The following is a 15362-nucleotide window of genomic DNA, read 5'->3' as shown; positions in this document are numbered from 1 at the left end:
CAGCAGATTTCATTCTAATAGAAGGTTTGCCATAAATTAGTGAACTACTTATAGTCCAGATACGTATTGAGTTTCTTGTTGATGGACTCTATAACCCTTTCTTCACTGTAAATAAATGCATGCATACATTTTGTAGTTCTTTTCGTTTCTGAACTGACAAAAGTTGTGGCAGATGTCCTCAGGATATTTGTCTATGCTGAGTGTGGTTTTGCAGGTGGTATGGTGCTCTACAAAATTTGTACTGATCTAACTCCTTGGCTTGGTCAAAGTTGTCGTGTTACATTGTTTCTTTGGAACTATCCTCGAAATTCCTCCACATGTGCTTGCATAGTAGTGACCATGCAATCTGTGGTTGGTGATTCTTACCCAAAGTTGATCCTGTGGAATATTGTTTACTCAGGGTCCTTATGCTTTTCTTGTGTTCGTACCTGTGACAGATTTCTGACACTAATAAGCATCTTTGGATTACCTACTCTGATGCTGCTAAATCACAGCTGGGGTAGGCAGGTGGACTTGGCTGCTTGTTTTTGCTCTGGTGATCAGAAAGGTGTGTATGCTTGTTTGGTTGGAGAATTGCCACTATCTAGTGTGGAATTTTTTTGTTAAGTCTGCCTGCTGGATTCTTTGGCCATATAATTATGTATATAAAGATCAGGTTTGTGCTAACTTTCACTGGATTGCGCTGATCTATTTCCCTCTTGCTATCAGAATTGTTGGGTGTGTTGAATATGTCACCTTACTTTTCCTATCCATGTTGCAAGCCATACATCCTAATTATCTAGGGGTGAGTGTAGCTGAGTTTGCTGGTTTGGTTTTTATTCCTAGCATAAGTTTGGATTTGTAGCTTGTGATTATTTATAACGGAGGTTTACTATACCAATACTAGTGATTTTGAATGGAATCTTTTTTGTCATTTGTGACGGTGCTCCTAAAGCTGGACCACAATAATTTTTGTGAATTTGCTGTGAGCTTATTATCCATTCAAATCTTGTTAAATGAATCATTCTCCTTTTGATCCACTGCTAAATAATCCCGTAGACTCTGTTTACATCAAGCGTGTCTGCTCTATAGGACACCACTGTGTACCATCCATCGAGAAGAATCCTGTTTGCCGACCACGTGTACTCTAATAATTGGGTTGTCGGCCATGATAAGACTTATCCACCAGTAGTTGCGTGCCCTAATCATATGCAATCTGATGCCCCCCCTAAAAATAATGTTATTATTATTTTTTTAATTTCATATATATATAATAATAATAATTATTATTATTATTATCCCATCTCAGATCATGAGGTGTTTCTTTTTTTGTTTTTCCTACTCACTCAATGAATAAGCTCCACCGTTTGATCTTTTGAGTTTAATACGGATGGAGCGCGGTTTGTGAGCGAAGAACATGAATCCTACCTTCGACGACACAGGAAATCCCCTTCCCTACAGAATGGGCGTTTCATGGAAGGCCATTAAATATTAGGCATTACGCTGTATTATGCGGTCGAAGCGGTGATTATTTGGTTTCTCTCGTTGTCACGGAGGGGCCCGGAGGAACATGTGGCCAGCAAAGCTGGGGCCCACGTGTGAGTTGTGCCTCATGTGATCACAGGCTCACGTCGCCGTGGATCGAAGAGAATGAGCGGCGTCGTGGGCGTGGGGCCCCATGATGATGGACGTGCACAGCGGGGAGATAAATGTGGCAGCAAACAGTCCTCTCTCTCTCTCTCTCTCCTTCTGTGCTTGCTTCCTAAGCATCAACGATGATGCCATTAATTATGATGATGCCACATTGTGGACGTTAGATGGCTGATCTTATCTCCCTATGTTTCAACTTCCAACAATTTATATATAACCTGTGTAGTTCATATTTAAGTTCATCTACCTCGTAGGGTTTGTTACTTTAGTTGATTTGATCTTCCTTTTATATATATATATATATATATATATACCCACAGAAAAATATATAAATATATAATTGCGAAATCACAGTTGAACCATTTAAGCATCGCTGCCGCTTCATGATCCGTGCGAGGACATCAGAGAGCGACATCACCGCTCCGATCAAGCGCCCGCCCTTCGCGTCCTCTGTGTGCCAGCCACGTCACCTTCGTACTCACTCGAGTAGCGACTTCAAGTCATGTTACGGTAGCGTTGCTTCGGAAGAGGTTCACAGTGTCATCATGCCTTGAGTCGTGATCTGGTGCGGTACGTCTCACACGGGCTTCAGAATACGCAGAAGATGCGCTGTCATTGCTTCGACTGTAACCTGCCATGCCATGGCGCTTACTCGTTGTCTTGGACCGCCACACTCACTGGCCCAGGCTCCGCTAGCTGAAGGCGACGATGAGTGGGGACGACAACGATGACACTGACTCAGTTACTCCTTCGTCTCTATCTCCGGCCATCTACCGGCATCAAGTTCCAGGAGGCGACGTGACGACGAAGAAAGCTAGTGCCGATAAACCCATGAGATCTGCATTAGTCACGTTCTCAGATTCTTCACTTGATTGTTACCCCTCTAACCCGATCCACAGTAGTCCGATTGCTGCACACATCATATGAAAGCTACTTAGCTTTCACAAAAAGAAGGGAAAAAAAGAAAAAAGGCATACTATGCGAAGAACATGATGGAAACTACTAGCCCTCGAAGTGGACAAAATGCACCTTCTCCAACGTCACAATAATGGAGGTGAGTGGCTTTCTGAAGCGGTCATTCCTCGCCGGCGCCGCGACCGACCTGCGCTTCTCGCTTCATATATCTATCATGCCTGCTAAATCTTCCCTTCGCTACTTAATTCATGGCCTCTTGCGTTCGATTCTCATAGCTTCGAATCCTGGTACTGGCCACATCAACGAGGACATTAAATCTGTAGGTATGTAGAGTAATAATGGACATACACAAAAGTTGTTTGTATTCATAATGGATGTGGTAATAAACATGGTGTGGGTGTGAAGTTGCAAGATAAGCTGTTCTGTGGCCCTCGTGGCAACTGAGAAGCAATGGGGAGCAAAAAGCATTTTGGCCTCTGTTATATTTTTGGTATTTTGCTGCTTGATAATCTCTTGTCTTTGTGGTTATATACAATCTCTTCTGAAAGAATTCTTCCTATTTTTAAAAGGATAAAATCAAGGGTTCACGAAGAAAGAGGGGAGAGATGTATTGTCTGGTTCGCACCTTAGAATCCGGGCAACAAAGGAGATGGTGCATGGTTGCAGATACACGGAGAGGGAGGAAGGGAAAAGAGAAGGAAGGATAAGAATGAACAACACACATCCATCTTTTCTTTTTTGTGGTTCCTGAAGACTTGTGTTTTTTGGGGAGCCGTCTATTTCAATTTTCAGAATGAAAACACAAGTAGCTTTTGTAGATTAAAGAATCCTTTTACCCTTCTGGCCTCTTTAGCTCTAATTAATCTGCGTATATCTTAAATCTCAATGATGATTCTTCTACCTAAATCCTATTATTGTTGACTAGAAAATGGTAAGTGAATTAAAACCATTTTTGTTTCTGCCTCCATTATCTCTATAAAACCACCTGTCCGGTCCTTCAATGCCTTCACCTGCCCTCTGATATTGCTTCACAAGATTGCAGAGAGAGAGAGAGAGAGAGAGAGAGAGAGAGAGAGAGAGAGGATGGAGGGGAAGGAGGAGGATGTGAGGGTTGGAGCCAACAAGTTCCCGGAGAGGCAGCCCATTGGGACAGCAGCTCAGAGCCAGGAGAAGGACTACAAGGAGCCACCACTGGCGCCTCTGTTCGAGCCCGGGGAGCTCAAGTCATGGTCCTTCTACAGGGCTGGGATTGCCGAGTTCATGGCCACCTTCCTCTTCCTCTACATCACCATCCTCACTGTCATGGGGGTGGTCAAGTCCAGCAGCAAGTGCTCCACCGTGGGCATCCAAGGAATTGCCTGGGCCTTTGGAGGCATGATCTTTGCCTTGGTCTACTGCACCGCCGGCATCTCTGGTCCTCTTTCTCATCCCTCCTTATTTTTGGCTATTTCCATCGCTTTTACTTTGATTCTTGTTCTGACACTCAGCTTTTATCATCATCAAAAACTTCCCTCGCGTTTCTTGGGCAGGTGGCCATATCAACCCTGCGGTGACCTTCGGGCTGTTCCTGGCGAGGAAGCTCTCCCTCACGAGGGCCATCTTCTACATGGTGATGCAGTGCCTGGGCGCCATCTGCGGCGCCGGCGTGGTCAAGGGATTCCAAAAGGGTGTCTACGAGAACAACGGCGGCGGAGCCAACGTCGTGGCCGCCGGTTACTCCAAGGGTGACGGCCTGGGCGCCGAGATCGTGGGCACCTTCATCCTCGTCTACACCGTCTTCTCTGCAACCGATGCCAAGCGTAACGCCAGGGACTCCCATGTCCCCGTAAGTGCTCCTCGTCTGTCTTTGGAGACTCACGCTCCTGTGTTCATTTCCTGCTTGTAACCGATGAGCACGCGACAGATCCTTGCTCCATTGCCCATCGGATTCGCCGTCTTCCTGGTTCACTTGGCGACCATCCCCATCACCGGCACCGGCATCAACCCCGCTCGGAGCCTGGGAGCTGCCATCATCTACAACAAGGACCACGCATGGGATGACCACGTAAGTAGGAGATACGCACACACAGAGAGCTCTCAGGCTTTCGATGCCAACTTTTACCACGAATCTGATGCAGCTTCATGTTCCTCTTGCCGTCGCAGTGGATCTTCTGGGTCGGTCCGTTCATAGGAGCTGCCCTGGCCGCCTTCTACCACCAGATCGTCATCAGAGCCATCCCATTCAAGAGCAGATCCTGAGCACTACCACTGGAACGAAGCCAACAGATCAATGTTGTGTCCTTCCATTTCCTGTTTGATCCACTCGTGATCTGTCTTCATCTTATTCTACTCTTTGATTCCGCTGCTGTGAATTCATGCACTCCGGACCTGTTCTCGTTTATCAAGTGTGCAAACTAAGTAGTATGTACTAAATTCTACATCATCTGCTGCTTCGGTATGCCGCATGCTCTGTCTTCATGCCAAGAAAGACGTGATTATACATGTTTAAGACTCGAGTGCTGAGTGATCAACTATTGGAATTGGATGGCTTATTGCTGGATTTTTCCTTAGGTTGTGTGACTTGTACTGTACATATACACCATAATTTTCTCTCTCTCTCTCTCTCTCTCAAACAAAGAGGTCAAAATGGCACTAAACCAAATACATGTTTCAGTGTTGCTCTAGGCAAACGTTACACAGAATTGCTTCGGAGGGAGAGTGCTGAGATCTTTGATCGATGTATACAGTCTTATCTCTGTATTTAAGGAGATTATTGTCATGATTCGATCACCATCTCCGATGATATTGAATTAAATGGTTGACATTTTCTGGCCAAGTTTATTGAGAGCTTTGCGCTATAAAAATGACTCATTCTATCAATATAAAATGAAATAAAATTAAAATCCGATTTCTGTTTTCCTTTTATTCTTTTTCTTGATTCTTGTTCTGTAGTAAACTAAATCAAACCTTAGCTCTCATTGTACTTGTAAAATATATCCATTCCCTGATCTGGGATTACATGCGCTGATTCAACTTAATCATATACCTTTGATACCACTTGTTTAAGAGATATTTAATGGGCTCGCAATTATAATGCCATCCATCATGTTTTATAGATAGACAACAATGGTATGTATAAGGAAGATGATTGCACTAAGGAACAAACTTCAAAGAATGGCAGCCACAAAACAATTTTGTTGGGATAGAAGTAGTAGTAGTAGTAGTAGTAGAAGAAGAAGAAGAAGAAGAAGAAGAAGAAGAAGAAGAAGAAGATATATGCTCATCTCTTGTGCAATCTGCAAGAGAAACGAAACCTAATTTGATCCAGTTCCTCGGTTCTTCGGTGTCTCGCTACTAAAGCTTCATGGATGATGTTTTTGTATGCAGAAACAGACTAATATTTGATCTTTTTATTCTGCTGGAATAAATACCAAACAGTCTTACATAGCATGTAAGACTGGAATTTTCATATGCTTCTTCTGTTATATGTTTTATGTTGCTTTCTTCGTGTCTAAGCAACCCAAAGCAATTGTATCACACAGTACAGCCACACAACGCCTCCGCAACTGACACAGTAGCAGGGCGCCCCTTCCATGGAGGAAGAAACACTTAAAAAAGCATGGAAACAGCGCGAAGGGAGGACGACGACGACGACGACGACCAAGACCATCTCCAACGAACTGGTCAGCACTCGGGAGTGAGAGAATGGTCCCTGCTGTAGTCCTGGCAGTAGTCGTAGACCAGGTGGTTCCTCTGAACCCACTCCATGGCCGCGCGCTGCTGCGGGCTGAGGCCGCCGCCAGACGGCGAGGCCGGCACCGGCCGGCAACCGGATGGCGCGAACGCCGAGCACCCCCCGATCTTGAAGTCGGTGTACCTCGCCACGAACGGCTGGTACTGGTAGTCCACCTTGTACTTGCCGTTCTCGGTCGCCCATGACGACGCATCCCAGATGGAGCCGTACATCCACATCGGCCGATCGGGGAACGTTGCCTCCGTCTTCTTCTCGTACCTTCTTATCGGCACATCGTCCACGAAGAATCTGAACACGAACGACCAAGGAATCAGTGCGAAAGATTTGTAGTGTCCGGCGCCGTGCATCATCCCTCGTCTCTCATCTGCATGGCTAAGGTGACACGAACTCTATGAGCTCGGGTGAGCACAAGCAATTACATGATCTCATCGGGGTTCCAGAGCATTGCATATCGATGGAAGTCGGCCGTGGGATCGAACCAGAGGTGGAACCTCATCTCCCGGCCGATGAGCCTGCCGTCGCCGCTGCCCCGAACGTACACGTTGGTCTGGAGAGTGTAGGGCTTCCCAAAGGTGGTGCCGAGGAACTCGATGTCGACCTCGTCGTGGTTCCCCGGATGAGCCTGGTTGTTCGACAGCTGCAACCAAAGTGGTCGACGAACCAAGTAAGAAAAGGCTTGCGTTTTCAGCGTCAAGAGTTGAGTCTGGCGACCTCCACACTCACATAGAAGGCCGTATTCACTCCTGCAGTATAGCCACTCTGAAGCTTGATCGAAGCAGCGAAGTAGCCGTTTCGGTATGGGCGAGTCGACTTGAATCCGCTACCTGTCGATTCGTTCATCTCACAGTATGAAACAACTAAATGGATTATATGCATGCGAGAGCATAAGAAGCGTCAAGGATGATGAACCTGAGCTGCTGTCAAGCCATATCGTTAGGGAGTATTGGTCTTGGGAGACTGATTGGTGCTGAGGACCCCAGAGATTACTGTAGCCTTGGTAGAATCTTAAAGGCCTGAATAAAGAACCGGGGTAGTATCCCGGAGAGGGCTGAGCAGCTACAGAACCGAACATAAGGAGAAGGCAGAGAAGGAGAAGAGCCATCAGCAGGGTGAAGAAGATGGATACTAGATAGATAGTAGTGGAGAGATGCGTGGAAGAGCGAACGGTATAAATAGGAAGATGGAGGGGTGTGATCTCCACGAAGGAATGAATATTTTTCTGAATAAACAATGTGGAGGTTGATTGGGAGTTGCAGACGTCGACAAGCAACGCATCTGATATCGATATGCACAGCAACTAAGATCTAAATCTTCATCTTTAGTAAAATGATAGAGCACACTGTAGCTGTTGCATCAGAACTGAACCTTTAAGCGCTTGCCTTTTTGGCTTTCGAACGCTATCCATGAGTTGTGATTTTAAATCAGCTTCGGTTCATGTTTGATGGTGGAAACTGATCATTACAGTCATGCATGTCTAGTTTTATCACTGTCATGTTGATGGAAATGGTGGATTTGATTGCAGTCCAGCATTTACAAGCTTTGTCAGTATCACAAATAGAACGAACGATTAACTGAGCTGCTGTTTGCATGTTTCAACCACTGCTTACGGGATCATGTGTTCAAGAGGCTCACATACTATGGGTGGCTCTCTCTCTCTCTCTCTCTCTCTCTCTCTCTCTCTCTCAACACGTAAGTACGGCCATATAGGTGAGACGTAGCTCTTCATTTAGGTCACAAATCACTTTCCCTCAGCTCGGTATGGCTGAGGGAAGCATGCAATAAGAATAGGGTACATACGAAACTTGTGCCAATTAGTTTTGTTGGCTCACTCACATTTCCTGCAATTCAAAGGGAGACTGTTTTCGAGTGTCAGATGGTTTATCAGGTCATGAACTTTGCATTCAGAGTTGCAATTGGGTACACCATTGCAAAACTTCAGATATACTTCTAGTGATCAGATTTATACTCGTGTAAAAAAATCAAAATCAAAGTTGTTTTGCACTTGATATAAGAAGAATAGTTCTGGATACAACTAGGAGTCAACACTGGGCTCATGCTCAGCGATGCATTTTTTCTGATCATGGTGTTGTCTGCAATCAGGAATTAGGAAGCAGTCGTCGCCATCTACTCTTCCCAATCTCAAAATTCAAACGTAGGGTACGAGTAAATGCACATTTGTACAAGTGATTCCAACAAGTACAATAAAATATGTCAACACTTGTGAGACCATATAACCAAACATACGTGTAGCATGCATTTGTTCATTTCAAGAATTCAATGATCTGTACACAATTTATGTGATTATGACATCCCCTATACCAAGAACATCACTACACGCATCATGTTAGTTAATAGAGGAAAAATTTGCTACCGCAATACCATAACTAAAACTGCAAGAGTTTCATCCTTTTCACAATGGCATCCTTCACAATCTTTCTTACACCATATATCAGGAAGCAAAGAATCTTGACAAGTCCATGGAAGATGAGTCCACGCAAAGCTCATAATGGATGCTGAAAACGATCCCCCAACCTCTCTTTAGAAACAGTGGCCATGTCAGTGTACCTCCATTTTATATGGTGACCATTTCTATTAGCAGAAGACAACGAGGAACGGACAAGCATATTGCACTGGCGAAAAGGTCTTCTGACCTATAAGCATATTGACTTTGCATGTTGTAGTTACATCAATCGACAGGTCCTCCGACGTAACCTGCAGTGCATGAGAGTTCCATGTGAGGGGGATGAGGAGAGTTGGGAGAACACAAGTATAACATCGAGGAAGAGAATTAGACTGTGTCTTGTTCTAAGATCATATCATCCGCAATTTGACGTCTCACGAGTCTGCAAAGATGCTAAGATTTTGATCGAAAGAAAGACGACGAATGCACGCAGATAGCTTCAGGTGAAAACAGTTGGATGCATGAATGAAATGGCACATGAAGAATTGCAGCAGAGGAATTGATACAACTAAAGCAAATGAGCTACCGTCAACAGTCGATGCATTGATTAGATGCATCGTCATATGAAGTTCGTCTAAAACTCTCCACTGGGTCTTATCTTCTTTGACTGCAGCGTCACCTGTTCAGACCTGATATTGTCTGCAGAATGAGCTCAGGCATCAAAAACATACATTTCACAAGTCCAAATCATTCAACACAGTTGTTTGGTTATAGTCCCTGGAGATTAGATGATGTTTAAGTAGGGATGAGAGCAGATTGAGTTTCTTCAGCTACTTGCATCTATCCAAACCCATTCAAATCCAAAAATGAGATGGATTTAAGTCATTCGTCAGAGCTAATGGTAAGCAGTATCGACCTCATAAGGATTGGTGCAAGAGAAACAAGAGATTCGGTGCGGAATGGAAAGGGAAATCATGGTGGTGATGCCGTGTGACACACTGGTAAGTCGCAAGAGATTTCTGTGTAAGCTTCCTTTAGTTTCATGCCCAAAGACTGTTGAAAGTGATCGAGGATACCTCTCCTCGTCTTCTTTTCTGCAGGGCTTGACATCCCAACAGCCAATCAAGCTGGGAAAGGACAGAGCAAGTGACGGAGGAGGCTTAACTGCTCCTTTCCAATTACATTAGCCATTAGGCTCACATCTGCTGTGGCTACCTATCTACTTGTTTATCGATGTCTAAATAATATATGACATGGTGGTCATACATTAAGTACACCTTCCATGGATTGTTAAGGTTGGGGTTGGGGTGCCCTCCCGACATTTTGATGCCCTAAAATGGACTTACATCCCGTGCTTGCTTATCACCAGACGGGGACACATACGTTCTATTCCCTTACGTGACATTGGTCCCATTCCTAGCACAAAAAACCAGGCATATGAGCTCATCATGATTTATATTTGGATTTTTAATGCACTTATTGGATGCATTGTTTTCATGCCGTCTTGATCCTAATCCTGATGATGGCTCTGCAACTCTAATCCAAGCTAAGTCAATCATTGGCCAACGGGAAGAATTATAAATGAATTAATATTGTCACAATCAGGACTTTTGGTTCTTTCTTTCTTTCTTTCTTTTTTTTTTTAATACTTTTTTTTTTATCCGGTGAACTCTCATGTGTTATGAAACCAACCATGGATCAGATCTCTTTTAGTCTCGACGTTAGGAAGAAGATTAGAGTTGAATCTCACAGGATGCGATCCAGCTTCGGAGGAGAATTATGGAATTATCTTCTTAATTTATGATATTTCATAGCTGTTTTTGTGTTGTTGATTTGAACACAATAATACAACGCTTTTGCCTTTTTGTCGTTGTGCAATCATCATGTTATCGGAGAGAAGGCCAACCAACCAACGAACCAACCAACCAACCAACCAACATTACTTCTCAAAGAAGCCACAAGTCGATAAACAAAACAGCCGCAGCACGAGTCAAATCCAAGTTCCGTACATGAAATTGCTACAGGAAAACCAGGAGGCACCGCATCCGCGCTTCATACATTACAAAAGAACGCTACTACTGTTAGGAATACAGTCGATGTGAAGACTTGGGAAGAGAGTAGTCACGCAATAAGGAAGGATTAATTGGAAACAATAGCGTACATGTTGTTAACTTCTTGGTTACATCAGACACAGAGACTAAGCAGCAGGCAAAAGAAGGGTCACATGACATCTCTACCAAGCCTCAGTGTCTTATCATTTGCATGCGCCAAGTCGCTGTTTGTTTTCTTTAGAAGGTGATGATCTGCATCTTCCTCTTCACTTGCCTCTACAAACGAGGATGCACATGAATCTGATCCATCTTCTGAAAATATTTAAATATTAAAAATTTGATAGTGAGTTACGTGCTGTGGAAAAAGAGAAACCAACCTATGCAAATGTTTACAACCATTTCTGTGGAACAGACACATTAAAACTACAACATATTTGAAATACTGACAGTTAAATAGAGAGTTCAACAAGAGAAAGAATGGACAGCAAACCAAATTTACTGACACAAAGAAACAATCTGTAGATTCCAAATTCTACTCCATTAAAATATATATAGTTTTTAATCCTAAATTCAATGCTTTTCTGTATGTTTCACAAGATAGCCAAAAAAGCACATGACCGACTCCTTGAACCAAGCATGTTCCATAGTGCTAGAATAAAAAAAAAACATGCCCTTGTTTTTAGGTCAGAGCAATTTTTAAGTGTTTGTGCATGTGAGAATATAATTCAGTCATCAAACAATGTGCTACAATAATAAATAAAATACTCTTGTTTGTAGGCCAGAGCAATTTAAGTGTTTTTTTGCATGCGAGAATGTAACTCGGTCATCAAATGACATGTTCCATATAAGCATGGCTAAACAACAAAATTGACACTGAATATGAACTTTTCTGGGTTAAAATATTCAGCAGTTTGAAATACCAAGTCCAGAAAAAGAACCAAGTAATGAGATGTATTAGCAATAATTTAAAAAAAATATTGAGGTAACCAATACACGATGACTTGGAGAAGCAATGAAACAACAGAGGACAATAAGATTAAGTCAACATAGTTGATACTTGGCCGAGGTGAATGATGAAATTAGACTTTGATCCCATTTCGTTCATGGATTAGGTTCCGGACAGCACTAGTTGCATCATAATTTCGCAAATGTGAATTATATTGGAACTTATACAAGGAATAGGTTATTAAGTTAAGATGCCTAACCAACTAGCTAATAGATCCTACCAAAACTTGTTACCATGTTGTTTATTCCTTTGCTAACAAGGAAAAATAAATCTATTTCCCTCCTCTTTATCCCTCACAAGAATCTTCAAATGCCAAGTTCATAAATTATTCCTTTCATCTTATTCTCAGGCCCTCAAGAGCATAATGTTTTAGGATGCAACCATTTTTTGTTTTTTGTTATTATGTTTCAGTATATTAACATTTTGCTATTATATTTTTAGGATGCAACTATTAGGATGGTCATAAGATCTCGACATGAGTTGTTGTCATAGCAGGAAAATCAAACTACAAAATATGCCATGATTTACAAACTCACCAGAGTAAGCTGGATGAAGTGGCAACTGTCCGACTGCAGTAACCTGAATGTTTTCAGGGAGAATGCAGTTGAAAAATGATCCTGAAACTTCCAAATCACCACATGAATTAATACCGAATTCCCTTGGAACCAGAAAACATGTTTCAAGAAAGATACTAACCTAATCTGGCAAGTCTATTCACCCATCCTGGAATAGGCTTTCCTGTTATATGCCTGCTAACTTCATCTGTAAAATGATTGCAGTTCTTGATGATCAAATGATACATGTCACCATGATATTTTCCAGCCACATCTTCAATAAATAGGCGGAATTCTGAATGGGACATATCAGTAGTGCCCAGCCACACAGAACGTCTGAAGATAAAACCAGGACAGCTTTTTGGTTCTACCTCAAAGACTCCACTAGTTGGGTAATCATGTGCTCCAAATCCATACTCCATTCCGTGAACTATAAGTGAAAGTAAATGTTTGCTAAAAAATAGTGGAAGAAGGTACAAGAACAGCAGAGCAGGATGAAACCAACGAACTATAAAAAAAGTCATAATCAAGTATGACTCTTGGGGAGATATAAAGGAAAACATTGTTATATATGCAACTTGCACCAATCAAGAAAATTTCAAAACTATGACACTCCTGATGGCTTATTTCCATCAGGACAACAAATCAACATGAAGCCTGTCAGGTTTGTCAAAGTATTAGCTAAAATTGTGTACATTGTAACAAAGACCCATAATTTGTTAATTATCAACCCACATTCTAGATAGATGTCTCTAGAACTATATGTTCAAGCTAATTGTGAGAAATTCAGAAAATAAACAACATTTGTTTTATGCAAAATAAATACAAGATTCATGTTCTAACAGCTCGTTAATGCTAATGTGATTGCAAAAAATTCATAAGTAGCAGTTCAACATAGTAGCATAAACACAAGATCATGCTGGAGTTCCATAGAAATGGTAGTAAAAGAAATAATATAAACTACAATAGACTCCGTAAGGAGTGATAATGATTGTTTAGCAGAAGGGGTGATAGTAAACCAACTTGTTCAAGTAGACTAGCAATTCAAAACAGTGATGTCAAGAGGCACTTGGTTGCTTGCCTAGGCATTCAAACAAGATGAGGTGAGGCTCCCTGGATGACGGGCCTTTAATTGGATGTTATATAGGCGAGCACCTCAGATGAGGTACTGGACATCTCAGGCAAGCCCAAGCAAGGACCTCATTTGCGGTACCAAGTGTCCAAAGTGCAAACCTGGGCTAGCCCAAAGCAACCCAAATATCTCTTGGCCAAATCAAAACTCAAGACCCAATCCAAACCTAGTTCAAACCTAGTTCCCATCAAGACCCAATCCAAACCCAGTTCCCTTCCCCTCTGGTCTTCCTCGGAGCCTATCCACAACCAATTCCAACCTGATCCGAACTACCAACTTTCCTCCATTGGCCACGTATCCTCCTCTCCGTCTCTCCATCAGCTACATCTCTCCTCTCTTGTTCTCTTCCCTCCCTCTTTCCTTCCACTTCTTTCTCCCAATCCTCACAGGTGGTTCTCCGTGATCGCCTTCTTCTCTATTCCTTTTGCTTCTTCTTTTCCACTCTCCTGTGTGAGTACTAGCATCCCCACCATTGTTGTCCTCTCTTTCCTCGGATCCTATCTCCCTCTACCCTCTTTTCCTCTCCTGTATCAACCGCCAACACCCACTATCGTCACCCTCAGTGTCCTCTTCTCTCCATTTTATTCTCCTCTCTACTCTCAGCAACCAACAACCATAAACCATAGTGCCACTTCTCTCCCCTCCCTCCTCCCTTCCCCCTTCTTTCCACAATCTGCTTACAAATATTGTTGTCATGCTGCTACCCTACCTCCCAATTATTTTTGCAATAATTATCTTTATCCTCAATATTTGTGCAGTAAGCATCTTGTTTTGTTCCGAAGAGCACCTAGGTGAATGCCTACCATCTCAGATGATAAGGGACTCGACTCCTTGGTGCCTTATGCCTAGTGCTTTTGAAAGCACTGTTCCAAGGGAATTCATGCCCAGTCTTTCAACAAGAAAATAAAAAAGTCAATTAATACGAATTGACAGATTGATACTATTCATAATTTACCTTAGCTACAGCGCACCAGCTTAACATGTTCACGCTGCACATCTTCTTAGCCTTGTGAAATGGAAGTGTTAAGCATAAACCAATCCAAGATTACATTGTCATCAGAGAATCCTACGTCACAAATTAACCAATATACTTGTTGGAAATTGTCGAACCTAAATTGTAATTCAATTTATGTAATTGTCGGTAGAAATTGTACATGAATCATAAAAACGACATGACACCAAAAAAGACCAAAAAGGAAAAAGAGCAAGAGTTGAATTCCAAAACCAAGCAACCTAATTAGAAGAAATAGGAATTGCATGAAACAAAAGATGTAAGCAATAAATCAAATATAATGCTAAATCGGGACGAATTAAGACACCTTCAATCCCAGAGTGGAAGACACCGAGGCCAAACCAGTAGAGATAGTTGTTCACCGGCGTCAAATCATAGACGTTCAAGTAGACATGCGTCCCGCCGCTCCCATCACCGCCCCCGTTGCCCATCCCCATCCCCATCCCCATCCCCATCCCCTTCCCCTTCCCGGAAGTACATCTCGACAGGAATGAGGGCATGTTGGGCCAATTCGGCAGAGCGAGCGCAAAAGAAACCTAAGAATGCCCAGTATCACATCGACCCGGAGTCGAGAATCGATCGAATTAACGATCAGGATCCCAACACAAGGAGATCGGATCGAGGCGAAGCAGCGGAGGGGGTCTGGCTTTCCCCTTGCTCGATTCTTCACAGCGAGGGGAGAGCGGTCGCACCGGAGTAGGGGGGAAAGGGGAAACGGAAGAGAGCGTTCCCTCGCCGAACGCTGTCGATCGATTACATTTGGAGAGAGGAGACGGAGAGAAACAGAGAGAGAGAGGAGAAAGCGAAGAGGAAGAAGGACTATGGTAACGGATCCCCTGTCTCGCATGAGGCGGGAAACAGCCATGCTTACGATCCGGATCGCAAGGTGGCTGGCCCCATGACAACCTGCCGACGTGCGGACGGGTTGG

At 43.2% G+C, this 15362-nt stretch overlaps 3 protein-coding genes and 1 long non-coding RNA gene across 5 annotated transcripts; 2 read left to right on the top strand and 2 right to left on the bottom strand.

The window, feature by feature from the left end:
* Window positions 1–3553: 3553 nt before the first annotated feature.
* LOC135673833 (aquaporin PIP1-2-like) lies at window positions 3554–5093 on the top strand. The gene is made up of 4 exons (XM_065183184.1): window positions 3554–3958; window positions 4074–4369; window positions 4448–4588; window positions 4687–5093. The coding sequence occupies exons 1-4, from the start codon at window positions 3628–3630 to the stop codon at window positions 4780–4782; spliced, it is 864 nt and encodes a 287-aa protein (XP_065039256.1). The 5' UTR covers window positions 3554–3627; the 3' UTR covers window positions 4783–5093.
* Window positions 5094–5915: 822 nt separating this feature from the next.
* Window positions 5916–7435, bottom strand: LOC135673834 (probable xyloglucan endotransglucosylase/hydrolase protein 32). Its single transcript, XM_065183185.1, has 4 exons — window positions 7187–7435; window positions 7001–7101; window positions 6697–6914; window positions 5916–6565 (listed from the first exon to the last, which is right to left on the bottom strand). The coding sequence occupies exons 1-4, from the start codon at window positions 7377–7379 to the stop codon at window positions 6208–6210; spliced, it is 870 nt and encodes a 289-aa protein (XP_065039257.1). The 5' UTR covers window positions 7380–7435; the 3' UTR covers window positions 5916–6207.
* A 1993-nt stretch (window positions 7436–9428) lies between these two features.
* LOC135673832 (uncharacterized) lies at window positions 9429–10167 on the top strand. The gene is made up of 2 exons (XR_010513458.1): window positions 9429–9679; window positions 9779–10167. It is a non-coding gene; the product is annotated as an uncharacterized LOC135673832 (long non-coding RNA).
* A 477-nt stretch (window positions 10168–10644) lies between these two features.
* Window positions 10645–14870, bottom strand: LOC135673831 (deSI-like protein At4g17486). Of its 2 annotated transcripts, none has more exons than XM_065183181.1 (4): window positions 14741–14870; window positions 12432–12719; window positions 12272–12352; window positions 10645–11041 (listed from the first exon to the last, which is right to left on the bottom strand). In XM_065183181.1, the coding sequence occupies exons 1-4, from the start codon at window positions 14868–14870 to the stop codon at window positions 10899–10901; spliced, it is 642 nt and encodes a 213-aa protein (XP_065039253.1). In that variant the 3' UTR covers window positions 10645–10898. The 2 variants fall into 2 exon arrangements, with proteins under 2 accessions (XP_065039253.1, XP_065039254.1); XM_065183182.1 differs by having other exon boundaries at window positions 10645–11038.
* Between the last annotated feature and the right edge of the window lie 492 nt (window positions 14871–15362).

This window comes from Musa acuminata, chromosome BXJ1-5, assembly GCF_036884655.1.
Source record: "Musa acuminata AAA Group cultivar baxijiao chromosome BXJ1-5, Cavendish_Baxijiao_AAA, whole genome shotgun sequence".
Taxonomy (NCBI): Eukaryota; Viridiplantae; Streptophyta; class Magnoliopsida; order Zingiberales; family Musaceae; genus Musa; species Musa acuminata.
This window is presented reverse-complemented; position numbering and strand designations above follow the sequence as displayed.

What these genes read in the sequence shown, in the direction of transcription:
- LOC135673833 (XM_065183184.1), top strand. Translation starts at nt 3,628, where the DNA reads ATGGAGGGGAAGGAGGAGGATGTGAGGGTTGGAGCCAACAAGTTCCCG. An exon ending in CTGCACCGCCGGCATCTCTG is followed by an intron (nt 3,959 to 4,073) that starts GTCCTCTTTCTC and finishes TTTCTTGGGCAG; the next exon opens with GTGGCCATATCAACCCTGCG. An exon ending in CCAGGGACTCCCATGTCCCC is followed by an intron (nt 4,370 to 4,447) that starts GTAAGTGCTCCT and finishes AGCACGCGACAG; the next exon opens with ATCCTTGCTCCATTGCCCAT.
- LOC135673834 (XM_065183185.1), bottom strand. Translation starts at nt 7,379, where the DNA reads ATGGCTCTTCTCCTTCTCTGCCTTCTCCTTATGTTCGGTTCTGTAGCT. An exon ending in GAGTGAATACGGCCTTCTAT is followed by an intron (nt 6,915 to 7,000) that starts GTGAGTGTGGAG and finishes CTTTGGTTGCAG; the next exon opens with CTGTCGAACAACCAGGCTCA. An exon ending in TGGAACCCCGATGAGATCAT is followed by an intron (nt 6,566 to 6,696) that starts GTAATTGCTTGT and finishes GTTCGTGTTCAG; the next exon opens with ATTCTTCGTGGACGATGTGC.
- LOC135673831 (XM_065183181.1), bottom strand. Translation starts at nt 14,870, where the DNA reads ATGGGGATGGGCAACGGGGGCGGTGATGGGAGCGGCGGGACGCATGTC. An exon ending in GAATAGACTTGCCAGATTAG is followed by an intron (nt 12,353 to 12,431) that starts GTTAGTATCTTT and finishes TGGAAGTTTCAG; the next exon opens with GATCATTTTTCAACTGCATT. An exon ending in ACTTCATCCAGCTTACTCTG is followed by an intron (nt 11,042 to 12,271) that starts GTGAGTTTGTAA and finishes AAATATTTTCAG; the next exon opens with AAGATGGATCAGATTCATGT.